General features: G+C 40.2%; 1 protein-coding gene across 2 annotated transcripts in view; it reads right to left on the reverse strand.

Moving 5' to 3' along the window:
• Nucleotides 1-919: 919 nt before the first annotated feature.
• Nucleotides 920-26,155, reverse strand: part of smg1 (SMG1 nonsense mediated mRNA decay associated PI3K related kinase) — a 38,027-nt gene continuing 12,791 nt past the window's right edge. For both annotated transcript variants that reach the window (XM_067381963.1, XM_067381962.1), the window contains exons 20-62: nt 25,083-25,282; nt 24,243-24,439; nt 23,933-24,094; nt 23,529-23,683; nt 23,280-23,416; nt 22,177-22,378; nt 21,965-22,074; nt 21,481-21,625; nt 21,232-21,388; nt 21,012-21,132; nt 20,080-20,325; nt 19,719-19,988; nt 19,380-19,524; nt 19,148-19,286; nt 18,219-18,440; nt 17,956-18,136; nt 17,690-17,851; nt 16,357-16,577; nt 16,108-16,262; nt 15,764-15,986; nt 15,411-15,657; nt 14,801-15,030; nt 12,722-12,970; nt 12,480-12,618; nt 12,293-12,402; nt 11,991-12,209; nt 11,166-11,359; nt 9,860-10,032; nt 9,483-9,762; nt 8,712-8,984; nt 8,365-8,599; nt 8,053-8,279; nt 7,803-7,959; nt 6,576-6,765; nt 5,979-6,451; nt 5,765-5,902; nt 5,347-5,679; nt 4,473-4,700; nt 4,133-4,344; nt 3,949-4,049; nt 3,683-3,859; nt 2,276-2,382; nt 920-2,185 (exon numbers count right to left, since the gene is read on the reverse strand). In XM_067381963.1, coding sequence (XP_067238064.1) covers nt 2,108-2,185; nt 2,276-2,382; nt 3,683-3,859; nt 3,949-4,049; nt 4,133-4,344; nt 4,473-4,700; nt 5,347-5,679; nt 5,765-5,902; nt 5,979-6,451; nt 6,576-6,765; nt 7,803-7,959; nt 8,053-8,279; nt 8,365-8,599; nt 8,712-8,984; nt 9,483-9,762; nt 9,860-10,032; nt 11,166-11,359; nt 11,991-12,209; nt 12,293-12,402; nt 12,480-12,618; nt 12,722-12,970; nt 14,801-15,030; nt 15,411-15,657; nt 15,764-15,986; nt 16,108-16,262; nt 16,357-16,577; nt 17,690-17,851; nt 17,956-18,136; nt 18,219-18,440; nt 19,148-19,286; nt 19,380-19,524; nt 19,719-19,988; nt 20,080-20,325; nt 21,012-21,132; nt 21,232-21,388; nt 21,481-21,625; nt 21,965-22,074; nt 22,177-22,378; nt 23,280-23,416; nt 23,529-23,683; nt 23,933-24,094; nt 24,243-24,439; nt 25,083-25,282 — 8,320 coding nt within the window. In that variant the 3' untranslated portion in view covers nt 920-2,107. The remainder of the gene's footprint in view (nt 2,186-2,275; nt 2,383-3,682; nt 3,860-3,948; nt 4,050-4,132; nt 4,345-4,472; nt 4,701-5,346; nt 5,680-5,764; nt 5,903-5,978; nt 6,452-6,575; nt 6,766-7,802; nt 7,960-8,052; nt 8,280-8,364; nt 8,600-8,711; nt 8,985-9,482; nt 9,763-9,859; nt 10,033-11,165; nt 11,360-11,990; nt 12,210-12,292; nt 12,403-12,479; nt 12,619-12,721; nt 12,971-14,800; nt 15,031-15,410; nt 15,658-15,763; nt 15,987-16,107; nt 16,263-16,356; nt 16,578-17,689; nt 17,852-17,955; nt 18,137-18,218; nt 18,441-19,147; nt 19,287-19,379; nt 19,525-19,718; nt 19,989-20,079; nt 20,326-21,011; nt 21,133-21,231; nt 21,389-21,480; nt 21,626-21,964; nt 22,075-22,176; nt 22,379-23,279; nt 23,417-23,528; nt 23,684-23,932; nt 24,095-24,242; nt 24,440-25,082; nt 25,283-26,155) is intronic.

Here is a 26,155-nt window from a genome sequence, read left to right on the forward strand (position 1 = left end):
ATGTTTTTATCTGAAACTCGGAATAAGGAGTCATGGGAAATGTAGTTCACATTAAAAACAAAATGGCGCTTGATCATCAAAATGAACGGCGCTTAAAATGTGCTCAGTTAATTGCTGAAAAACAGTCGGTAACTGTAAAATGAAATCTAAATGAAGCTGTCACTCAGTAGCGCTTAAATAGTTTGAAACCAAATGTTGGTTTTTAAATTACTGATAAAATTACATTTCCTCTAAATTGTAGTACATCTTGTTTAACATGCTCGGATAGCGGACTTTGAAGTAACTTACAATCTGTGTGAAAAAATGGCATACAAACCATCCTTAGAAAGTGTCATATGTTATTTCCTGGATGTAACGTTAGAAGTTTTGTAAAATCATGCGTCAAGTTAAATATTAGTTCTGGTAAATGGATACAATCTTCAGTGCAATCAATTGCTGAGTGAAAAAATACCCATACACGTTAAAATGTTTGAGGTCAGTTAGATCGTTTTAAGCGTCTTATGCTCACCAAGGCTGCATTTACTTGATTAAAAGTGTTAAATATTACAAGTTTAATGGATCTTTTCTGTATAAAAGTATTAATTTCTTTATATAAAAAAAACCTTACTGATCCAAAACATTTCAATAGTAGTGTGTAACCGGATGGAAAATATGTAATGCTCAAAAACATTCAACATTAGGTTAACCCCAGGCTAAGGTTACCATTAACCCTGGGTTTAACAATTACAAGTGCTGGTATGTTTAAGAGTAATGAAGCATTGTTCTTGAACAGAATTAAAATTCAGTATAAATGGTAGACATCTAAACATGCTCATGTTAAAAATGAACCTGGGTAAACAATTTCAAGTATGCCAAAAGCTTAAAAATCAGCCAAACATGAACAAATACAGCAAACACTCCAATGAAGACCAAAGAGGTTTAATTATAGATTTATTTGACCAACAAAATGGAGTAAAACCATTGAGACAACAATTGTAACCATCACCACATCACTATTCCATTACTTATTTCTCCCACTAAAAATGTAAAACTAGGTCAAGTTCAGTAAAACACAAGCTTTAATGGGGACATGTATCAGTAATGATACACTTCCACAGGCAAGTCAAAAAAAGGAGCAATCTAGACAACTAAATCCATAGTAAAGAAGGACAGGGAGAAAATCTACAATACACAAACAAGATCAGAGATGCATACTAAGAAAAAAAGCATTTAGAAACTGATTTGCACATCTCACCACATTGAGTCTGGGTCATACTCAAAGATCAAATCAAATAGAGACCACAGACTGAGTACTTACCAACTCCAAGCATATCATTCATTGTGCCAAACACTGAGAAACTCATGACAGTGAATGTTCCCAAAGCCACTTTGCGTTTCGCCTTTTAATTGTGAAATGTGTGCAATACATTAGTGAAGGTGTAAAATAAGTTTTTGCAACGTTTCCTATATATACTTGAGGGGGAAAAGGTCTTTTTTTGTGGTTAAGAACAAACTCTAAGGTCTGTCAAAGGCCTTCTGGCTTTGAATGGAGTCCCTTGAGCCTTCTAGTTACACAGCCCCCCACACCCGCTCCAGCAGGAGACAGCTCAGCCGCAAGTCGTGCATGACCCTGGGCCATCCAAAAACAGAGGCCAGAGCATCCCTCGAAGACCGGATCACCCTTTCCTTCCACTCTCGCAAAAATGTAGTCTAGAAACTCGCTAATTACCGCAGACCTCTGCTTTAAGAGTGGATAAACTGTCTCCTGCAAATTTTCCCTGTGGCAAATCCTATTTGTTTTGATAGTTGACAGACGTTTATTTGTTGTTGATACAGGGGTCGGTTGGGGGGGTAGTTCAAGCCATGTGCCTTGTTCCCCCCCCACCCCGCCTCCCCATCTTGGTGAGCTCCCACACATCCCGGGGAGACAGATGCAGACCCATTTCGTTTTGTTAGCTGGATCGCCGGATGTAGCTGTGCTACGGGGATCCGGTGTGGGCCTGAGGGAGGGTCTCTACACCCCCCCACACTTTCCTGCATGGTGCTCTGTGGCTCCATTGCCCCAGACCCAGTGGATTTTGGTGGATTTCTACCCTCGCTGGACCAAAGTGATCTACAAGGATCCCGTTCACACCCATGCCGTCCATCCCTCGTACAACTGTGCCAGGTTGTCCACGTTTGTCGCCTCTTTGATGACATAATCCACCTTAAAGAGAGACACACGACAACTTATATGCATTAAGAAACATGCACAACAGTAGCAGTACGGTCTTATATGTCAAGGACGAATGCTCACCTGCTCAGTGACACTCATTCTCCTGTTAGGGTCTACATCTCTCCCTTCCAGTTTGGCCTTCACCCTCTTCCACACACTAACAGCGTAGGAATTCCTCTCTTGCACAGCTGTAGGAAAAACTGCTGATCAGTGATCTTAGCAAAGCTTCAAGTTGATGCATAGTAGGGTTGGGCGATGTCTACCAAATTGGCATCGGATGATGTCTACAGTAAAACATTGCGATAGAGGGGGGCTGAGCATTTGAGCATCAAGCTCAACTTCCATTGGAATTAATTAAAAACGCTTGCTGTGCTCCGCACCGTTAATGTGGCACACGTCTGGAGAAAGTGAGAATGCACACAGAGCTGAAAGGACTTGAACGAAGCACATTTGGCTTTAGATAAAATTATTAGGGGATATAGTGCTGAAATATCATTACCACAAACGATCCTGAGTGCTTGTGGTGTGATCCGCACCACTGTTTGACGTGCTGCTCACTTCAACTAGAAACAGAAAAATGGTGCTACTGTTTTGTCTCGCAGTCCGGATGGAAACATGCCGGGGTTCGGATGCGGACCACATGAATATCAGTGGTTTAGTTTGTGTTAAACATCTAGTAGCCTATAATTCGTTTGGCATTTTTTGCACAAAATCTTTACTGTTTAAGTTATGTTCATTGAACTGTTATTAATGTAATTTGTATTGTGATTGGGAACAACTTCATTATGTTATGTTACCTAATCCAAAAATAAATAAATATATATATATATATATTTTATTTTTTTTGAAGTAACTGTGCGGAAATTGCACTGGCGATTTAAGAAAGACTCCCCCCCCCTTTTTCTTTCAAATTAAATTTTTATTCAGCAAGGACACATTTTGTAACATTATAAATGTCATTACTGTTCCTTTTAAACAATTTAATATTTCTATTTAATATAAATGGAGTTCTTTTAAACTTTCTATTCATAAAATAATCCTGATAAAACGTATCAGTTTCCACAAAAATATTTAGAAAAACATTTATGATGTTTCTTCATCATATTAGAATGATTTCTGAAAGATCATGTGACACTAAAAACTAGAGTTATGATGCTGGACATTTAGCTTTGCCACAGGAATAAATTACATTTGAATAAATAAATAAATAAAAATAATAATAATAATCATATATACATATATATATATATATATATATATATATATATATATATATATATATATATAAACAAACTTTTGAACAGTAATGTAATATAATTATCAATAGATGTTAGAACATAATCTGGTTTAACACATGAGCAGAGTTAACTTGGTTCTGAAAAAGCACTTGTGACTGATCAAACTGTTGAAATATGCAGATGTAAAGTTCCTACATTTGCAATATATTGGAGTGATGTATGAGATCAAGGCATTTGCATTATGACTAACCTCTCCCAGTTTTGGGATCCCGCACAGCTCTTTTGGGGCTCGGGGCCAGTCCTTTACTGTTGATCATTAGAGTGCTGGGGGGAGTGTCCGCTGGGGTCCCAAAGTTTCGAGGAATTGCTTTGCGGGCATTCTGAGACATGCTGTCCGGCTGGGTCTTCACTCCGCTACAGCGCACTGCTATAGTGACAGGAGGACCAAGCTCAGCAACACTGAACAGAAATCACCTACAAAAAATGTAAAAAAAAAATCAACACCTTAAAACTTACCTGCAGCAAAGCTGGTCTGGACTGTGGAAGTGGGACTCACACAGTCACTTCCTCTCTCAGTGACAAGGGGAGAGGCAAAACCCACCAAGCCATTGTAGATGCTAGGGAGGAAGAAACATTTAGAACTACAAAATCCACTTGGAGGACATACAAGTTCTGTTCTGAATCCAGTGTAAGTGCTCACCCCTGGCTCTGAACCTTTAGCTCCTTCAGGGTAGCAGGAATCTCCTGCAGCAGCTCAACCTGCTCTTGGCTGCGTGGTTGACCTGTGGCTTGCACTACTGTGAATAGCACTATCTGCACATTATCTTGCCATGCCTTGTATTCTGACAGGAACTGACGCACACTGCCCTCATAAGTCACTTCCTCTCCCTCTGCAAGGGCATTTTCCTCATCCTGCCAAATTGAAAAGCAGCTAACATTAGAGCAACTAACAAAAGCTATTCTAAAACACACAAAAAACTTTTTGGCAGCAGATAGGCATCCAATAAAGGAAACAAATCAACCATTTGAATATTACACACCTTTGCCATTGCACGCAGTAGGTGCTTGACATCAGCAAGTTGGCGGTTGTGACTGGACAGGATGCCTTTAATGGAGTCCACCAGAAGCTGTAGTGTCTCTGTCACGCTCTCCAGCTGCTGCTCTCTGTCCTCCTGCATGGCTCTCTGACTGGACATCTCCTGGGTGAGGTGATTCTGCGCATACACCAGCCACTCAGGCCCACCAATGGACAGATCCATGGCAGGACTCTGTAAAGACACAATCAAGTGGTTTTCAATTTGAAACTGATGATGACAACAGATTACAGAAAAACAGATCACCAAATACTTTGGCAGATAGATCATACTGGTAATCACATGTTGTGCTGTATTATATACACAAAGGAATGTTGCTGGTTCAGCTTTCAGAGTCACTGTCAAATACATTTCAAAGTGAAACTTGACAAGGTAGTGTGATTTGTTGGGATGCACCGAAATTAACATTATACACATTATTTTGACAAATGAAAAAATTCCAAATGAGAGTCATGGATAATTGGATATGGATAATTAAATAATGTCAATACGCCAATATATAGTAACGCACAAAAGTAAGATTTTTACTTTGAAAATAACTGATACTTTTATTCAGCAAGGATGCATTAAATTGATCAAATGTGTCAAGTCAAGACATTTTCTATTCATTAAAGAACCCTGAAAAATTTCTGAAGGATCATGTAACACTAAAGACTGTGGCAATAGCTGCTGAAAATACAGCTTAGCCATCACAGGAATAAATTACATTTTAAAATAGAAAACAGTTAATTTGAACTGTAGTATATTGAATATGTATATTGGTGGTGTAGTGCATTTTCAATATAAAATGTAAAAATCAAGCGACACAAGCAACACCCACCAGTCTATGCAGCAGCTGAAGTTCCAGAGGGGACACAGAGGTGCTGAACTGAGCAGCGTAGGAGCAGGTGGCCTGGCATCGTTTCACAAGTTCAAAAAGTGTGGCATCCATATTCAAGGCTTCAGGGGTGCGGGTACGTAAACCTTCGAAGTTGAGGATGGTACTGCAAAGAAAAGTAACCTGGTTGGCACGCTGACTCTCCTTCATCACCAAGGCACGGCGTTCTGCTATAGTGGCCTCAAAGTCCTGTAGCACTGGGGCAAGTGCGGGGTTTGCGCCACCTGCCCACTTCAGCCTCTGCTCTATGCTGCCCTCTAGACCTGCCAACTTCTCCTGCAACACAAAACCGAAAATGGTTTAGATTAAAAGGTTTCTATTTCACATTGACATGTCCTCCAAAACAAGCAAAGGCTTTAACCTGGACGCTGCCAATAGAAGCTTCATCTTGACTGAGTTTGTAGAGCTTCTTCTTCATGTTGCTGAGGATGATGGAACGAGGCGGGGGACTGACCGTCATGGGCTGCGTCCTTGCACCGATAATGTCCTCATGCTGCCACTGATGAGATGGATTGGAGGGTTACAACCAAAACCGCTGTCATTTTTTTCATAAATAAAACAGAACCAGTTCTTACCTGGAACATCGTGATGTGAAGCTGAGTCCTCTGCAGGCTGACCTTACAGGCTTCAATGCTGACCTCCAGACGTCGCACCAGGTCCAGTTTTTTCCAGGCCGTGTCGTAGGAGCTGGCCAGCACTGTGGCCCTGTTGAGCAGCAGCTGGGATATCCGCCCTGCCTGCACCCCTTGCTCTACTGCCTTCTTGCACAGGTCATCCAGAGAAACTTTTCCCTCAGCGCCAAAGTCCTTGGCCTCCACCTGGGCGATAAGGTCCATGCCGAGCGCACTGAGAGTGCTGCAGATGGCTAGGCCCAGAGCCTGGGTGGGGAGCCCCATTAGCATCTGCCTCACAAAGTCTGCAGTGAAAGCTTTGATGGGCCGCATCATCTGGTCCTCGCTCACTACAGTGGAGCCTCGATACAAGGGTTTCACTATGGGTACTGGGCCATTAGTGGCTGGAGGCTCATCTGTGGGTGTAGGGCATGTTCCTGCCGGGAAAAGTGAGAAGGGTGCCTAATCAAGAGCCTTATTCTGCACTATAACATACAGGAGTATATACTGCAATTTATTAAAGAAATGTTTGAGGATAAAAAAAATTCATTAGCTGTTTACCAGAGAGCGTCTGTGCAAATGACCCACACAGACGGAAGAAGTCTCGGATGGTCTGGAGTCTCTTCAGAAAGAAAATCTCTTCCAAGACCTGCCTGGTCTGAACATTATCAAAGAAATGGACCTGTGTAGCTCTTGACTCCCTGATCACATCCACTTTTCTCCAGGCAGCAGGAACATCCATAGAGTTCAGCTGAAGGGGAGAACAGGATTCATTCAGATACCACTCTAATCTAATAAACATCTCAGGCAAGTGGTCAGCTAAGCACAAAAAAGAAGGAAAACCTGACCACCCCTCAACCCCACCCTTTTTGAGTTTGAGGTAAAGAGCTTTGATTTAACACAAAAATCATATTACAATTATTTTGTCTTTTTTTTTTTTAAATAAATAAATAAATAAAAATATTCTACAGTTGTCTCAGTTCTAGTGTTGTCAAAAGTACCGACTTCGATACCAAATCAGCACTGAAATTTTAAAATTATGCTTTGAGTGGATTTCGGAAACACCTGATTGGCCATTGAGTTCACGATCTCAACATATATGTCTGTGATTGGCTACAATGATCAACGCACGGCAGCGTTTGAAAGCGGGAGCATTTGAAAGACCGGTCCGCTGATAGACGCGTTGATCATTGTAGCATTGATCATTGTAGATCAGTGTAGTGTTTACGAATCCATTTAACAGTGCTAAATTTTTTTTTTAAATTTCAGTATTGACTTGGTATCTAAGTTGGTACTTTTGACTACACTAAGTTCACATTCTGTTGTTCTTGTAGAAACCATTTAATATGACTATTCAACAACAATAATGTTAATAAAAAATGCTTATTCTATTAAAAAATAAAATGAAAATTAAATTATATAAAAACAAACAAAACAAAGAAATACATTACTATTGTAATAAAACTATTGAACTGTAAACAAAAAATAGCATTTAATAGTATGTATATAATTACATTACAGCCTTTGTAATTAAGTTGTACTAATCCATTTCATGTTCAATTCACATGGGTCACATTTCTCAAGTCAGACAAATATAGAAATCCACAGAAAGACAAAAAAAATAAAAAAAACAAAAAAAAAAAAAAAAAAAGAAGAAAAACATCCCTGACATCTGTATTCTTGAAATTCAGTGCAGGTTCAAAGAATACCTAAATTGCAGATCAGACTCAAAATATTAGGCAATATTATACTTCTATCCAAAAAGCATTTTAGCTATCAGTTTTTTACCTTGTCAATTAGAAGTCCAAAAGCAGCCTCCAGCTGTGCAAACATGCCATCAAAAGCTACCAACAACATCTGACCAGCACTCATCTTGGGCGTTTCCTGCACAGAGCTCTCCATGCTACGTGGCTGGATCAGTTCTGAGTACTGAGCCCGCAGAATCCTGACAAGACAACACACAAAAAAGAGACACAAAGTTAAGTCTGTCCTAAAAGTAAATCAGCTTTTACATACACTGTAAACATTTCCATGTTACCTGGTGACATCCAGATAGTGGTCATCTGGATCCTCCTCCAGGCCCATGGTGGTGTTGCGAAGGTGAGCCTGCAGAATCTCCCCCAACCTCTGCAGCGAAACTCCATCTGCACACTGATCAATAAGTGCATCGAGCTCTGCTAGCATGGTCTCTAATGTGCTTTCCCCCTTCAGCATGCATCGCAGAGCCTCTGGGAAGATGATCTGACGGAAGTTTGTGTTGAGCTCCTTCAAATATTAATAAAACATGTTTGAGAGGGGAAAAACATCACTGAAATCACTGAATACCATTAAACAATGAGAACATCCTTACCTGAAGACAGGTGTACACGCCATTGGCCAGGTAGACAACTTGCGAGGTCTCAGCAGGACTGAGGATATCCAGGTCATGTGACAGAAGCTGGCACTGCTGCAACAGTTGCACAAGGCATGTAATATTCCCACTCATACTGCAGAGCTCCTCCAGGAACCAGGCGCCATCACGGGAAGTCAGTTCTACCAGTTGCTCTCCGGCACTGGCTGCTGCTCCCTCCATCACCAGGTTACGCCTGCAAAGCACAGAAACATACTGTATCCTTTAATCCTTTAAAGACAAATTTGGGCATGGAGGACTAGAAAAATCTCTGGAGGTTTTCACAAATAAAAACCACAGAAACAGACCTGGTGAGTGCACAGAGTGCAGAGACGATGATGCCGGCCAGGCTGAAGGAGCTGAGCTCGGCGTCCTCATGTAGGAAGACTTTAATACACCGCTCAATCTCCTGCAGCTGCTCCTCACACACAGGCACACCGGCACCCTCTGCTTTCAGACGCTCTACCTGCCGCATCAGCCGAGTGTTGGTTTCTGCTGCGTGGTGCTGCAGCGCCATCTCGATACTAGACAGAATCTGACACGTGGCAGGAGGGGGCTGGGGTGCAAACTGCATTTCATACCTAAAAAAACAAAAAAAAAAACAAAAGTTTCATTTATATTTGATTAATAATGTATCATGAAAATTAAATTGAAAGTCACAGAAACCTTTGTGATTATAAATTTAAAAATGATTGCAATTATTAAAATTTAATATTTCCATGTTTTTCAGGACATAGGAACCCCTAAATTAAATCTGTTCATCATATGAAGCGATCGTGTCTCTTCAGAAAACTTGCACTAAACCACTCAATTCATATGTATTAGTTTTACAATCCATTTATAAACTTTTTGAAGTGTGGTAGTTGTGTAGCTATCAATAGTTTGTGTGTTCTGAAGACGTACAAAAGTCTTACAGGTTTGGAACGACATAAGGATAAGTAATTAATGACAGAATTCATGGGTGAACAATCCCTTAAAAAAAAAAAAATCTTACTGACCACAAAGGGAAGGAAAAGCAGCCAATAAGTGTTCAGCATGTTTTTTTTTACTAATAGTGAACAATCAGTAGATGAACTTACTGGTGATAGATTGTCTGGCAGTGATCAACGGTCATGTCACACACCAGCTCCTCCATCCACTGTTTCCACGTGTGAACTCTGTGTCTGTGCAGCACTGCACGGGGGTACAGCAGGGCCACAGTGGCGTAGCTGTGCAGGTGCTCAAGACAGCCACGCAGCTGAGAGCGCCGCTGCTGTAACAGAGCGCTTACCTCCGCCTCCAGCGCCTCACATTGGCTGATCAGATGTGCCTGGCCTGCATTCTGCAAGAAAGCTGTTGCTGGCACATAGCTGGGTGGACCTGCAGTTTCAAAAGGACCAAAAGAACAAATTGGAAGTTTGTTTCTCATCATATTTCAATTCATATTCAGTAAAAGAACCCAAAACAAATTTTGTACCTAAATCAATAGGGCTACTGATCTCCTGAAGGAGGCTGGCAAGCTGGGTGGCCTCTAAACTGGCAAAGGCAGCTTGATACTGAGAAATCCACTGATCCAGATCTGACAACTTCCCCTGAATGGCATCCTGTACAGTCCTCTGCCTGGACTGCAACTGAGTGTGCTCAGAGTATCTACAAAGGGATGGGAAACAGAACAAGAACCTTTAAAATGTACAATCAAATCTACACCAATGATAAACGATCAAGCAATAGTCATGAACAGCTGAACATGATTCCTTTAAAACACTGGTTCCCAAACTGGGGTACGCGTACCCCTGGGGGTACGTGATGTGACAAAAGGGGGTACGCGAACAAAATGAGTAGTTCATTTAATTCTACCTTAAAATTAAAATCGAGCATGTATTTCTAACTGTCAAAATGTCATAAATTAGGTACATTTAATCAGATTACCTCATCATTTGCAGTCAAAAATAACTGTATCCACACAAGCAGCATGGCATGCATATGATAGACTGCGTAGACTGCACGCTCACTTAAATTGCGCTAAATTATTGCCGTTCTCGACAATGCACCTTTGTAAAAGTGGGGAATTTAGCACTTACTCTCATGAAGAACAAATAGACACAGTTAATGGATTAATATCGATTTAAGACTCAAACTTTCTCCGATACAAAAACATACCTTGTGTGAGTTCTTGTATTTAATGATTATAACGAGCAAGAATGCAGTTGTTCCCAAATACCCACATGACTGCAAACGTGACATACGACAGGTCAAAAAATAAAATCTACATTTTAAACACAGTACTGTCATACTTTATTTTGCGATGAAATAATAGTTCTAACGAAAACCACAGCAGAACTACAACACGTCTGTTTCGCGAACAATTCTGCAGCTTTGAACAAATCGTGAGTCAATGGTTCAAAGATTCATTCAAACACACTTGCTTCGTTACTGAATGAATGACTCACTCATAAAAACAGTGACTTGGTGCCACCTACTGGCGGTTTTACTTTAATATTTAAAAGTTGTACTTAATTTTACCCATTGCATATTTCTCTATTGAGCATTTTTTATTTAAAACATAATAAAATAAATAAAGTTATTCATAAAGGTAAAAAAAATGCACTGGAAAAATCAATTTAGGGGGCAAATGTTGTCCCTTAATGGTAAAGGTGTGACTGCAGTCGAAGTGGAAGAGAGGGGGTACGCAGAAGGATGGTAGTCACTTCAGGGGGTAAAAAGTTTGGGAACCACTGCTTTTAAAAAAAAAACAACAAAAAAAACAACAACTATCTGCTGACCTGTGCTCCAGGGAGTGGATTGGATGATCTGCTCTGGTGTCAGCATCCTCCAGAAACTCCATCTCCTCCAGCAGCTTGCCCTGCACTTTCTCGACCTGTGTGAGCTGCCCCTGAAGGTTCAGGTACTCCTCCACTGCCTCCTCCACCTGTGGCAGTACACCAGTCATCTCATCACGGTTCTTAAACCAATTCACCTGAGAAACAAGAAGAAATTTATTTGTACAGCGCTTTTCACAATACACAGTTTCAAAGCAGCTTTGTGGAAATTCATGAGGTTAATGTTTATATCATAATATCTTCATACCTTATAGTTGCATTTTTAGAGCTGAGCGATAATACAGTTTGCATTATGTGACGATACAAGCAATCAAGCAGTTGCGATATGCTATACAAATCGCACAACACAATTATTTTGTATGTTTTCAGATAAAGTTGGACATAATTTCATTGGCCAGCTCTTTATATAAAGCTGGATATATTAGTTACATTTTGTGATTAAATAAATCAGGCAGTTGAGTTTTCCTAAACGGTATGCAAGTATTTAATTTATATTCAACTTTATATGTAGAGCTGTGTAATACTTTATGATAGTTAACATTTTGTGACAACATAAACCAGTTTGTGTTAATTTTTGTCCCATCCAAGCTTAATAAAAAGAAACAACTATAATTAATCAAATCGTGATTAAAAGTGATACAGAACCATGGCTCAAACAATGGAAACAGTTTTTAATTGGACTATGGACAATTCCATGTGCTGCAAGCATACCTCACATTTAAGTGCATTTCTGTACAAATTGCACATTTCAGAATTTGCAATTCTCACCTTAATCTCAGCCACACGGGAAGAGAAGAGGCTACGTGTGATGTCTCTCTCCATCTCTCTCTTGCTCTGCTTGTTCTCCGCCTGCTGGCCACCTCCTCCGTACACAGCTCCTGCAAAGCCCACCTCACCACCTGCTGTCCAGTCCACCAGGGGGTCATACACAAATGCCTCTAGAAGAGTCAAGAGGGTCTCCCTACCACGCCGCATTATCTGGATCACCTGAAAGGGAAGGACACCATTCCAATTTGTATGCACTTTCTAAATTAGACATTAAATTAATCCTTCATTAAATTAATTCTCACCTGTTCACAGGAAAGCCTAAAGATGCCCTCCACTCCTGTGACCCCCAAAGCGGTCTCAATATTGTGTGTCATACGGAAAGGAACCTTTTCTGGTACTCTCAAGCTTTTTCCTGTCAGGATAATGAAGTATTTATATGTCAATGCAAATGAAGTGTTTGGATACATTTTCAAATGAACAAGCACTCACCTTTCTCAAAACAGACATTGTAGTCAATGTGCACCACCTCGCCTGTTGTCATATCAATCAGGACGTTGTCCAGGTGACGATCCCCCAATCCAATGATGTATCCCACCATTGACATCACAGCAGTAGATCTGGCATAAGACTAAATGAGACACCCAAGATTGTGTTACTTATAATACGATGATGAACTTAATCTAACACTGTGCCGAACATGGTTAGGACATGTGAATTGTGGTTCTTCTAACCTGAGTCACGCTCCACCACTCACTGGGGGTGGTACAGGAGCACCAGAGCTCCTTTGCCAAAAGGTTAGGGGGCGTGGCCTCCATCAGTTCTCGTAGAACGTCTCTCATGACACTCAATGGCCAATCACGGCGAGACACATCCAAACTAAGCCCGACAGCCTTTAAGGCAGGACTGATCTTACTGTAGTAGAGCTCACTAGGCCGTGGGACCATGGGAAGATTCTGAGGCTGCTGGAAGGAGTCCTGTGCCTAAATTTAAGAAAAGATACTACATTATCAAAATGTTTAAATGTATGTTTACACATAAATGTCCATAATAGATAGTCAGTTGCCATAACATAAACAAAAGTTCCTGGAATAGCATAACCACTTAATTAGAAGAGGATTACTATGGGAGGGGGGAAATTTATGGAAATTTAACACTATGGAAATTTAAAATCTTTTTGTTGTTTTTTTGCCATTTAAAATGCATCAAGATTTGCTGTGCTTATATTTAGGTCTGTACAATTTGGTTAAAAGTATCAATATGACCAGAAAAAAAAAAAAAAAAATCAGGGTTCGTACACATTTTTACCAATAAAATTCCATGACTTTTCCATGACTGTTCCATGACTTTAAGTAAAATTTCATGACCTAATGTTTCATGAAATGTCTATGTATACATGTTAAATAAGAAGAAAATCCATGTTACACCCAACATATTTTTACTAAAATAAATGACAAGCTTTGTAGTGTACAGTAGAATATGAAATATTTATTTAAATAACGCTTGCACACAGAACGCGTCTTTGCGTCTAAAAACGTGAGACGCGGCGCTCAGGAGTGGTTTTTAAAAAAGCGCAGCATAGAACGCGAGTGTCTCGAAACGCGCTTTTGAGACGTGATAAAATAACGACAATAACGGAAATAATAGAAATAGGCAAACTGCAGAATTTACAGATACAAGTTTTGACATGGAAAAAAAGAAAATAAGATAATAATGAGCGCCTCCTCCATGTTGCCATTATATAAAACAGTTGTCATGCCAACTCGCAACGCTTGCCCCGCCTCCAAGTTCTTCTGATTGGTCCACTGTTTTGGAACTGACATTGATGAGCGGCGCTGCGTGTAAAAGTTGAAACTTGACACGGCACCTTAAAAACGCGGAGCTCATGGGAGAGGCGCAACAATGTTAAACTAAAAAATAAATAAAAGTGTCCAGCAACACTGTCCTGAGCAGTACCTCTGCAGTTAGGGTTTCGTTTCTGGATACAGCACTCAAAATGGTCCCTTGTTTTACAGTGGATGAGAGGGAAGCACCGCAGCTGGGAGCGGGCGTCATGTCAGTCGCACAGATGAAAAAGCCAGCGATTGGGTTGGAAGCAGTCGAGCACACAGCTGCATACTTTTCATCATGAAGCCATACATTTTTAAATCTGCATTTCCCTGGCATTGCTACACAATACTAACATTAGCTGAAACTGCGTTACCCCAGGCAGAGAACGTCACGTGACGGATAGTGCGAACGTTAACTATTGTAATTTGACTAATATTATCAACTATATTCGAATATACGGAGATTGTGAAACAAATTTCCATGACTTTTCCAAAACTTTTCCAGGCCTGGAAATTGCCATTTTAAAATTCCATGACTTTTCCAGGTTTTTCACGACCGTACAAACCCTGAAAATATATAAATATATTTATTATGATTACTATTACTAAATATCCATCAAAATAAAAATATTACTAGTAATATTTTGCTGTGAAACAGAGCATTTAAAAAATATATAATTATCATATTATTTGACAGTACAACTCTAAAATTACCATACTAATATTTATGGCTGTTATATTTCCTTCATTTTCAAATGTTCAACCATCAAGCTTTTTTGGTGCTTCTCTATTATTGACAACAGCTGGTTTCTAAGTGCTTCCCATTACAATTACACATTTAAATTTTTTTTAAGTTAACGTAGTAATGGAAATGCTTTGTTTTTTTATGATTTTAGTTTCGGCTAACTATAATAACCCTGGCAACCACGTTATGTAAAACACTAACAATTTTCAGAAGTGTTTTGTGTTAATTTTCATCCTCACCTTCTGGGCTTGGACGACAGCCTCACGCTGCTGCCAACGTTTGTACAGGCCAAATAGTGGAGTGGCTCCATCCACCCACTGAATGAGGCCTGATCTGGTGCCCAGCGGTGTGACGGAATAATGACGAGCATGAAACCTCGGACTCTCCTGCTGATTCACCTTAGTGAACATGGTGTTGACGATAGACAAGAACTGCATGATCCTCTCGTCCAAATGCAAGTCCTCTAATCCTAAAACACAGAAATTGGCATGCATTAAAGGGATAGTTCATACAAAAATAAAACTTCTGCCGTCATTTACTCACGCTCATGTCATATAAAGTGACTTAGATTAAACCACTGGATTCATATGAATTGCTTTTACAATGTCTTTATAAACTTTTTGAAGCATCAAAGTGTTGGTGAAATGGATTTTAAATGGAGGGATAGAGGGTTTCATTAAAAGTATCTTTGTTTTTGAAAAATGAACATAAGTCTTGTGTGTTTAGAACATCATGAGGGGAAGTAAATGATGATTTTTCCTTTTTTGAGTGATGTTCTTAACATGAGGGTAAGTAAATGAATTTTCATTTTTGAGTGATTTTCTTACCCATGTTTTGACTTATTCATACCTTTGAACAGGTAAGGATAGTTTCTGCCATCAGAGCCTAAGAAGTAGAGCTTCTTGGGTTTAGTTTTAGTTGGCAGGATGGTGATGGTGTTGCCTACACTCTGGATGGTCACTGCATCTGTAGCAGACACCTCCCCCGGTAGCGCCATCTCGGTGTTCGCCATGGCAATCAGGCGTGGGCTGATTTCATCCAGCCTCAGGAGGTAACTTGTTCGTTTCTGCGCTCTCTGCTGCAAACTCAGCATGATCTGTGACAGGACGAGTAGAAGAACAAAAGGTGAAATGCAGAGCATGCATATCCTTTTTTTTTTTATTTCATACCATCAGAACTCCTATGCACACCGCTGTACTAACCTGTTTGAAGGGCACCCAGCTGCTGGCAGGATTGGCTGGATTAAGAGGGTTCCTAAGTCTCTCTAGAGCATTGTGGATGGCCTCTCCGTACGTCTCCTGAAACCACGCCTCATGAGGTGTCTCTGCTGGAGCAGCAGTGATGCTACGTACGTGATCCAGTGCAAAAACCACAGGTTTCATCAGAGCAGAATGCTTCTCTCTCATAATAGCCACCTTCTCATCCCTAATCCACAACAACCACAAGAAAGAAAAAGGAAATTTGAATTTAAATGATTTTCGAAGAGGCAAGAGTCACGCTTAGTAATGCAGTTTCTTCTATATCGATTTCCAGGGTCATGACTCACTTGCGCAGTGTGTTGTTGTTCTGAACTCTCTTCACCTCGTCCTCCAGCTGTTGAATCCTGCGCAAAACATGCATGTGTTGCTGCTGCAAGACCCCCAGCCAGAGCTCGTCCCAGAGCAGAGTGACCCTCCTCAGCTCACCCACCAACATTTGCACCTGCACACACAAGAACCAACAAAACAACTCTTACACACAATGGCCTTTAACACAATCACACACTTACAGAAAAGTAAAGACATTTCTGTAATACCTGCAGCACCATGGTGGGGTTTGCAGAGGAGAGCTTGTCTACAATCTTGCTGTAGCAGTCCTGCATCATGGCTTGGTCCTCGCTAGAATACATCACCATCTCCTCCCCGCGGGTGCTCTCCTGTGAAGTAGGCCCACTGCCCATCTCACTCTCACCTCCACAGAGAGCCTCTCCCTGCATGTTCCCCAGCAGGGTTGGCAGGGACGATGGCAGCTTATTACCTGAAAGAGGTGAAAACATTGAATACTAAACTTGAATACACACTCCCTTAATGGAGAACTTATTGGATGTTTAAGGCAGTGTGTCCACCAAAGCATTTTATCTATTTTTTGAATTGTCTACAATTGGAGTGCTGTGTATTTTAAAATAGCCAAAAGAGGAAAGAGGCACTGAGTGCTTCTAATTTTTTTCAGTGCCAGAACCAGTGACCAAGAAGAAAAACTACAGTGATGAAAGCAAGAAAATGAAGTGTCAAGAGGGCAGACACAGATTTTTACTAACTAATTTTACACCATCTTACCTGAGCATACAAATATGAAAAAATTTCATAATGACATGGCTGATATTGCTGGTCTCCGAGTATCCTTGTCTGTACCAGAGGACAATCCTGGACTACCACAATATTAATATGAAAAATAATGCTTACTAATTAATGCTTAATACAATTTGTTCATCATGGACACCAGGGCTGGGACAATACATATCGATGCATCACAATTTGTGGATCGATTCTGATATTTGGATAGACTGGATGGATAGAGAGTCAGACTTGTAACCTAAAGGTCATGGGTCAAATCTCAGGTCTGGCAGGGATTAACGGTGAGGAGAGTGAATGTCCAGCGCTCTCCCCACCCTCAATACCACGACTGAGGTGAGACCCTTGAGCAAGGCACTGTACCCCCAACTGCTCCCCGGGCCCCGCAATAATAACTGCCCACTGCTCCGGGTGTGTGTTCACTGCTGTGTGTGTGCACTTGGATGGGTTAAATGCAGAGCACAAATTCTGAGTATGGGTCACCATACTTGGCCACATGTCACTTCACTTCATGTCACTTCACTTAACAGCAGATGGGACTCTAGGCTAATTTTTAACTGCATGCTCAAATGCTCATGAAGAAGACCACTCGTGCGTTCAGCTGAGACTGAAAAAGTATTTGCACCTCAGAATGCTTCTATGATGTGAGATTAATGTAAACAGCCCACTGCAAACATCCTTGGAATTCGCTTCAACCTTTTCTAACTTAATGAATGATATTTTATAGAATGTTCAAGCGATGTGTTTAAGGGATTGGAAGGAATTGGGATTGGGATTGCCTGCAAGTACAGTACATACCTGCCGCCTGAGCCTCTCCGCCAAGAGAGATAGATCCCACAATGGCAGGGTAGAGAATGAGGTGGGGTGAATCTTGGGCAACTCTGCAAAGCAGGCTGCAGATGCTCTGTCGAATGTAGGCCTCAGGGTGATTTAGTCTGGAGAATAACTGAGGAATGATACCTAGCGAGAAAACAGACAGCATAATCCATCTGATGCTAATAAAAATATCTACATGATGTATAAACAAAGGAGTTTATTACTGTATTGAATATCCATGTTCCTACCTCTCCAGGGCGCAGTGGGGGTGGATGCCAGGCCGTGCTCAAGACCCTCTCTCAACTCCCCAGCATGCTTTACCAGCAAGCGCAGCAGACGGAGGGTTGCCATGACAATGACATCATCGCTGCTCTGTTTGCTGCTCTGGCTGTTCAGGAGCAGCTTTGGATCATCTTCATCTATGGGCACCTGATGATCAAGACACCAAGAAAATTTATTTATATAAGAAATTTGTCCAATCGCTGCATAAATACTGAAGGAATCCGCTGACCTGTCCAGCGTTGAGTTTGAGGAAGGTGAAGTATGCCCTGCATGAGACTCGGTACAGGCTGAAGATCCGATCAACCACTCTCCTCCACACGCCGATCAGCCCGTCAGTCACAGTGTCCTCCACCTCAGAAAGCCATGGACATGCACTAAACAGCTGTCGGCCGATCACATCCACCATGTCGTCCTCCTCATCCTCTTCATTCTGCAAGGCCATGTCTTCATCCTGCAGGAACACAACAACACATGAATACAACAAAGCCAAACCTATTCACATCCTACAGTGCAAATAAATGAACTTAGTCTTAGGCATAAATCTTAGTCTGAACTTAGTCTGAGTCTTTGGCATAAATCTACATAAAAGCAGTATATAGACAAAATAATACCTACATTACAGTTTGGTGTCAGTAAGATTTATTTAAAGAAATTCTTTATTCAGCAAGGGTGGATTAATTGTGGATAAATGACAGTAAAGAATTAAAATATTACAATTATTTCACATCAATCCTGAAAAAACTAACAGTTTCCACTAAAATATTAAGCAGCACAACTGTTTTAAACATTGATAATTATAATAAATGTTTCTTGAGCAGCAAATCAACATTAGAATTATTTCTGAAGGATCATGTGACACTGAAGACTGGAATAAATTTAAATTACTTTTTAAAATATATTAAATTAGAAAACAGGAATTTTAAATGACATTTCACAGTATTACAGGTTTTACTGTATTTTCGATCTAATAAATGCAGCTTTGGTGAGCAACTGACATTAAAAGAAGTCTGTCAAAAACATTTTTTTAATGACCCCAATATTTTGAAAGGTAGTTTATTGAAATAAATGGTCTCTGTTTTGTGTTTTCATAGTGTGTAGTGTTACCAGTTTGAGACCCATTAATCTATAATCATTTGTACAAACGGTGAACTCCATAACCTGAATTCCTGCTGGGCGACACATGGCTTGACCCAAAATGCCGAAAATGGTTTCCTTGTCTTCATCACTGGTGCCTGCTGGGAGCAACTCCTCTATTTCTTTCTTCTCTCCAAGGAGCAGAGGAACCCCCTCTCCTTGACTATGAAAAAATAAAATAAAAATATGCAATATGAGCACATCCATTTTTTCCCCCTTTTTACTAAATATTTACATTTTTCATAGTTAAAAATACCTGGCATTATCCACAACCTTCCTGCCCCATCTGTATGCCCAGCTGGCAAGAGCAGCCCATGATTTGGCCACTTCAGGAGCCTGAGTAGTTGAGAGCTGGTACAGCTGCCCAAGGACAAAGTCTGGCTCCCCAACGCCAACACTGACTGTGAACAAAACAAACCTTTGTGTTCATGAAGGAGAAACAATGCCAATCAAATACTAATACACAACATAAGTCACAATGTAAAATGCAATACTATTGTCATATTAATCAACCATTCAATGACACAAATAAAATGGCATTAATATTATGCTGATATTTTAGTGGGCCAAAAGACAAAGTCAGGTCTGTTTTTACCTGTAGTCTCAGTAGTAATGTGTGGCATTCCCTGATCTTCCAGTGGCAGCTCCAACAGGCCGGAGATGTTTTTGGAGAGAGCTGAGAGGCTAGTAGAGCCAGAGTTTTTCTTCACCACCATTTTAAGTTGTGGAGTCAGATCTTTCCAATCAGCCAAAAGCCACTTGCACAGAGTGAGCACAGAGCGACATGCCGCACGTTCGCACTTCCCAGAGTGACAGTACGAAAGTGCACAGGAGCTCAGCATTTCCATAGCAGATACAGACTGACCTAAAAGGGGAAGAGGAAGTGCTTAAAGATTCAGACTGAAACACCACGACCAAGTAAACTGGCCCAACTAAGACAACTCAAAAACACTTACCAGCAGCAAACAGAACTTTAGCCTTCTCGATCTCCAGCTCTGGTCCCCATTTCTCCCCAACAGTGCCCTCTAGTGACAGCTGCCTGAAGCTTTGCACAAGGTCCTGACCTTCAGAGTCATCTGCGGATGGCTTGCTGCACAGGCTCAGCAGACGAGTAGCCAGGGCGATATTTCCTTGCTTACGAGCAAATTTCACCGCAGTCAAACAAAGTTCCATCAGATGAGAGTCCACTGGAGCAGAGGAACCTGGAGGAATCATTGAGTTAAAGGGGTACTTCACCACTGGCAAAATGGGCTTTTTCAATAAAACTTGGATGCCTATACAGTAGAAAGTCTTTATAATAAATAAATAAATAAATAAATAAATAAATAAATAAATAAAGGGTGCTACATGACTAAAGTAAACAGAAAAACTTCCCTTTTGCCAAATAATTAGAACACCCATTATGCACTGGGCATGTTTCCATCCGAGGCCACTCCCACCAGCCTGCTATGAATACACTTACCAGAGTCAAATAGCTTTCTTAAGTAAAAAATACTTTGTGGCAAACTTTTAGTCCTAATGGCATCAACTTGCATTGTTCCCAGTATTGGTCATCCAGTTTGAAATGTTGACTATAAACAGTGTTTTAGGCCAAATGGAGAAAAACAAAAAAACAAAAACAAAAAAAAAAACACTGAAAGAAACTGCTGTTCTGCCAGTTCTACCCAACCCCTGAAGCAAAGCGCTGTCTCGTACAGGTAGGAAAGCTATTGCCCTAGCGTTCCATTTTTAGCTTAATGTTTAAAGAATAGATAAAGTACGATACAATTTTCAGTGATAAACCTACCTTTACAATAGCTGTCCTGTTAATAACCCCTAAATCCGACCGTTACACTTTAACAAAACTTCATATTCATAAGTCACACTTATACATAAGTGACAGATCTACCTTTGAGTTTTTGAAAGAGCTGCCGCTGGAAAGTGGTGTATCGGAGAGCATGCAGCCATGGCTGAACATCCTGCTGCTTGCAGGTGGTCAAAGCTTCACTGAAGAGCGGAATAAGACAGTCCTACAGAAAGAAAAACAAAGAAAAGGGATGTTTTTTAAAGGGAAATGACCAAGTTATAATGTATTTGCACATTTATGAGGTTGACATGGTGGCTCAAACCTCTGGGTGCTGGTTACAGAGGGAGTTCTCTAGAGAGTTGGCACAGTGTAGCTGCAGGGTGCTGAGGGTGGGCAAGGAGTCAGACAGGGTGAGAGTGGAGAGACGCAGCGGACCCAGAGAGATGCGACCAGTCTGCTTCAGGAACTTCACCAGGGTGCTGAAGTTGAATACATAAAAGTAGAACTACTATCAATAAATGCTCAATACTCAATTTGTAGGAAAATTTACTATAGCTATATATTCACTTACTCAGATGATACGAGAACCTTCTGGTCCTGTTCGTGATTGGTTGCGGTGATGGCACCCACAGCGCTTCTGAGCAGCTGTACCTCAATGGCCTTCTGGAGTTCTGACGGGTCTGGACTCAACACAGCAGGAAGAAGCCTCTTCAGGTCTGTCAAAACAAAAGACAATTAATTCATACTGCACCACAGTGTTGAGTGAAGCTGACCATAAAAACTGATTGCACATGTTCTGACCAATGTAAAACAAACAGATCATGATTAAATTATTAACAAATAAGGATTTTTTTTTTTTTTTTTTTCATAAAAATGTTATGGAGATTATCCTTACAAACAGCAGTTTCCATTCAAAGAAATATTTTTGAGCCAAGCATAACTATATGATGGAAAAATGATAAAAATTCCAAACAGATATTCTTTTTATTGCCATGTCTTTTCCCAAAAATTCACAGCTATTTCCTGTTTTACCATGACAATGGCTGTTATCATACCAATCTTGTCTTTAGTTGTAGAGTTGAGAAGGCCATAATCCTCCCCGGGGAGAAGCTCTAGTTGGGCACGGCACTCTGTAAAATCCCCCTCCTCAAACCTGCTCAGTGCTCTAGAGGACAGACAGACCAAAACAATTATTTAAACAACTCTCATACCTACAGTCAGGAGAAATTCATTCAGAATCATGTTCAACAGTTCTGCTGCTTCACACCTGATATAGTTAAAGTCTGTCTTGAGATTGACACTGGAACTGCTGCTGTTCTTTTTGAGGTTCATCATGCTGGCCTGCCACTCCTGTACAGACTCCCAGTCACTCAGGGCTACGTAGCACTCACAGGCCTTATTAGCCAGGAAGTTCAAAACCTCTGGAGAGCACTCACTGGACTTCAACAACACAGTTTTTCGTCCCTCTCCTATTAAAATAGTCAGGACAGATACAAACAGAAACATCATAAAATAGATCAGGGATCAACAACTTCTGATATCATTAATGATTAGCGATGGGAATCTTTTGGAATCTCATGATTCAATATAGTAAAACTACACAGCACAAACATTTCTAGAAGTTTGTTTCACATCTTTCATTTCTGGATGATAGCAATTCATTTTTATAACCGTGGGCTTTGTTTACAATAGCGCATTTTCGTTTTAAAACGCACAACTTTTGCTACAGCTATGCCCGTTTACACTTCTCCGGCGTTTTCGACCCTCGAAAACAGAGACTTTCAAAAATGCTGCAGGGCCTCTTTTAGTTTGAAAATGCCAGGGTTGCATTTTAGTCTAAACAGACCAAAACGGAGACTTTTGAAAAGGATGGCGTGGCTGCCCATGTTCGCTCTGCGTATCTCTGACGATCATGTAAACAATAACATGGGGACTGAACTGCAATCTTTGATGGCTTTGTTGTCATTTTCAGCAACCACTGTGCAGTTAAACTCTTCATTTTTAATACTGCAGCTACCTACATGGCCAAGAGGCAACCGTTTACACTTGTACGCACATGCCCAGTGTGCATGAACGTTCATGTGACGAGAATCATTTTAATTTTAGAATGCAGTTTTAAAACAAAAACGCACTAGTGTAAACGGGGCCTTATTTCATGTGTTCATTCAAATGGCAGATTCATTTAGAAACAAAGCAAGTCACCATCTTTATGAACAGGTCATTGAATCATTCAACTCATTTAATTCAAAAAGTATTGAAACATCATTGTCTGTTGCATGGAGATGTGTAACGGTTCAATTCAAATAAGTAGAAGATAGAACTGTTACTCATATGTGAATCAATTTAGTGTGATTTGTGTGAACTCCTCACCACTGGCGGTGTGTTTAGGGCTGGAGGTGTTGGTGCCAGTGAGTTTCAACAGGGAGCGATCAAAACCTTTAATGGAGCAGTCCATCCCTGTGACAGCACACAGCTGCTCTTGGTACTCTAATGCCGCCTTTTCAAACCTTGGGCACAATGCAAAAAAAAAAAACAACAACATTTAATGAGAACAGAGTGACAAGACAAATTTGTATGGTATAAACTGGGTTAATTATTTTCAGAACACAGAACACTTACTTTCCCTCTGCCTGCAGTGCCACTGAGCCCAGCCAGCCCAGACTCTTGCCAGTGTTGGCCAGACTCCAGGCTGCTAGACCTTGTATGGCCTCAGGGCATCTCAGCTCACACAATGCCTCCACCAGCATGGTGACTGGCACTTCCATTTCAGGACCCTACAGGACAAAGCAGAGAGCAAAAACTATCAAGTAAGGCTTTTGGTTATTAAAGTCCAAATGGTGTAGAGCCAGTGCCTTATAATCATATATTTGCAACATTTAAAATGTATTACATAAAATTAAATGTGTGAAGGACAGTGAAACATCTAAAAAACTTAAGATTTTATTTTTGTTTAATCCACATTTTCCATTTGTTCACAAATATTTTTTGTACCCTCTGTTGAACAACACTGGTTTAAGTCTTACTTGTGCACTGCTGTTCTTGATCTCAGTGAGCAGGTCAAAGCCATGACGGACTGTGACTGCTGGCTGACCTGAGAGAAGGCCCACTCTCATCAGTGCCAAACGAATTCTGGTTAGCCAGTCCTGGCACGTCTGTCTGTTTGTGTAGAAAAACGTCCGGATGCCCTAAATAAAGAGATGAAAAAATTAAACAAAAATGAAGATAAAAACATGAAATGCCAGTGGTAACCCCCATTAATAGTCCTGGAAAAAATAAAGCTAGCACTCCACAGTGTTAACATCAAGGCTAGCTGTCTATATACAGAGGACAGACCTTTGGGGGTGCAGTGAGAGCGCTGGCGCAGCCTTCATAGGCATTGTACATGAGTTTCTCCAGGTTTTCTAGGAACTGCAGGAGAAGAGCCAGGCGGAGCTGATTGGTGTGGTGACCCTCATCACTCTCTCCTCCACTCCAGTGACTCAACTCCTGCTCTGTGTTCAGACTATGAGCCGCCAGGCTGCGGATCATACCTACAGCAGCACAGGGATAAAATTGATTCATACACAAAATATATATTTATTATTATTATTTTTTTATTATATAGAAATTAACTCTTATTTTAGCAAGGACCATAAATTAATCAAAAGTGACAGTAAAGATAATTACAAACAAAAGATTTCTATTTCAAAACAATTGCTGTTCTTTTGAACTTTCTATTAATAAAATCAATCCTAAAATGTATCACAGTACACAAATACAAATATATTAGGCAGCACAACTGTTTTAAACATTGAAAATAATTGTTTCTTCAACAGCAAATCAGCATATTAGAATGGTGTCTGAAGGATCAAGTGACACTGAAGACGGGAGTAATGAAAAAAAAATAAAGTCCAAAGTCACAAATGAATTAGTTACCCATAATGTATTCCAGCTTTAAATCTTTTTAATCATTTTTTTTTTTTTTGAAGATTGGTCATTAAATTCACTGTAATCACAAATACATGGAATTGAACAACCAGCACAGTCTTCAAAATGTATAGTCATACAGATTTTGAATGACTTAAGGTGAGTCAATAGTGTCAGAATTTCAATGAGATGAACTATTCCTTTAATAAATCTGGGAATGGTTTTGGGATCAGTTAATACAAATTACAAAAGCAAAATTTCACAAACCCTCAATGGTCTGGAAAGTATCCTGGGCTCGTCCAAGAGGAGTACGGAGTTTAGAGAGAACAGTGAACTGAGCAGCCTCCCACACTGCCCACTGCCACAGCACTGCTTCAGTCTTCAGCAGGGCACGAGGAACCATGGCAGAGTCTTTCTTCTCCAGCCGCTGACAGCTGTGGTACAGCCTCTCCAACCAGGGCTCCTTACTGCAAATCAAAGAATATCTATTAAACACAGGGTTCCCACTCTTTCATGAACACCAGATACAAGGACTTTAAAGCACCATTTATTTTATATCAAGCACCTATCAAATTCACATCCCAGCATATGGAGCGTCTTGAAAGATCTCTTACAGTACTTAACATTTTAACCCTCCTATTGCATTTGCATCCTTTTTAACCCAGAAGAGGTACAGAATCATTTATTTTCATTTACATTAATTTTGGAAATATATTAAAACCATTTGCAGCTTCCTTATCTCTAATGTTAACAATCTTTTCACACTAGTTTTGGTTTTTATTTTTTATGAATCATTACTTGAATAAAAACATTATTATATAGAGTCTTTAGTTGTAGAGTATAAATATATATATATATTATATTTATAATATTGTAAAAATTAATTTTGCAATTGAGTGAAAAAATTATATATGTTATAAGGATTATATGGATCGTAATTGTGGCTTATAAAGTCAGAATATATACAATATATTATAGATATAATCTTGCAGTTCTGAGAAAGAAAAAGAATTTAGAGATATAAATGAGCACTTCTGAGAAAAAAAAAAAAAAAAATTAAAATGCAATTTATACATCATAATTCTGACTTTTTAACTCGCAATTGTGAATTTCGGGTGGGGGAAAACACCCCCTTGGGGGAAACTAACTCTGCATAATATTCTAATTAATAATTAGGGGTGGGGGATATTGCAAAAATATCACGATTCATGATTTGATCAGAAATCTTTTTCATGTTGGTTTTGCTATTTTTCCAGTGACTGAGCAGTACAGTCAAACTAATTTCCCTATATATTAAAAAATTAGCCTTACAAGGTAACACATATATATATATATATATA

The sequence above is a fragment of the Chanodichthys erythropterus genome, chromosome 3, assembly GCF_024489055.1.
Source record: "Chanodichthys erythropterus isolate Z2021 chromosome 3, ASM2448905v1, whole genome shotgun sequence".
Classification (NCBI taxonomy): domain Eukaryota; kingdom Metazoa; phylum Chordata; class Actinopteri; order Cypriniformes; family Xenocyprididae; genus Chanodichthys; species Chanodichthys erythropterus.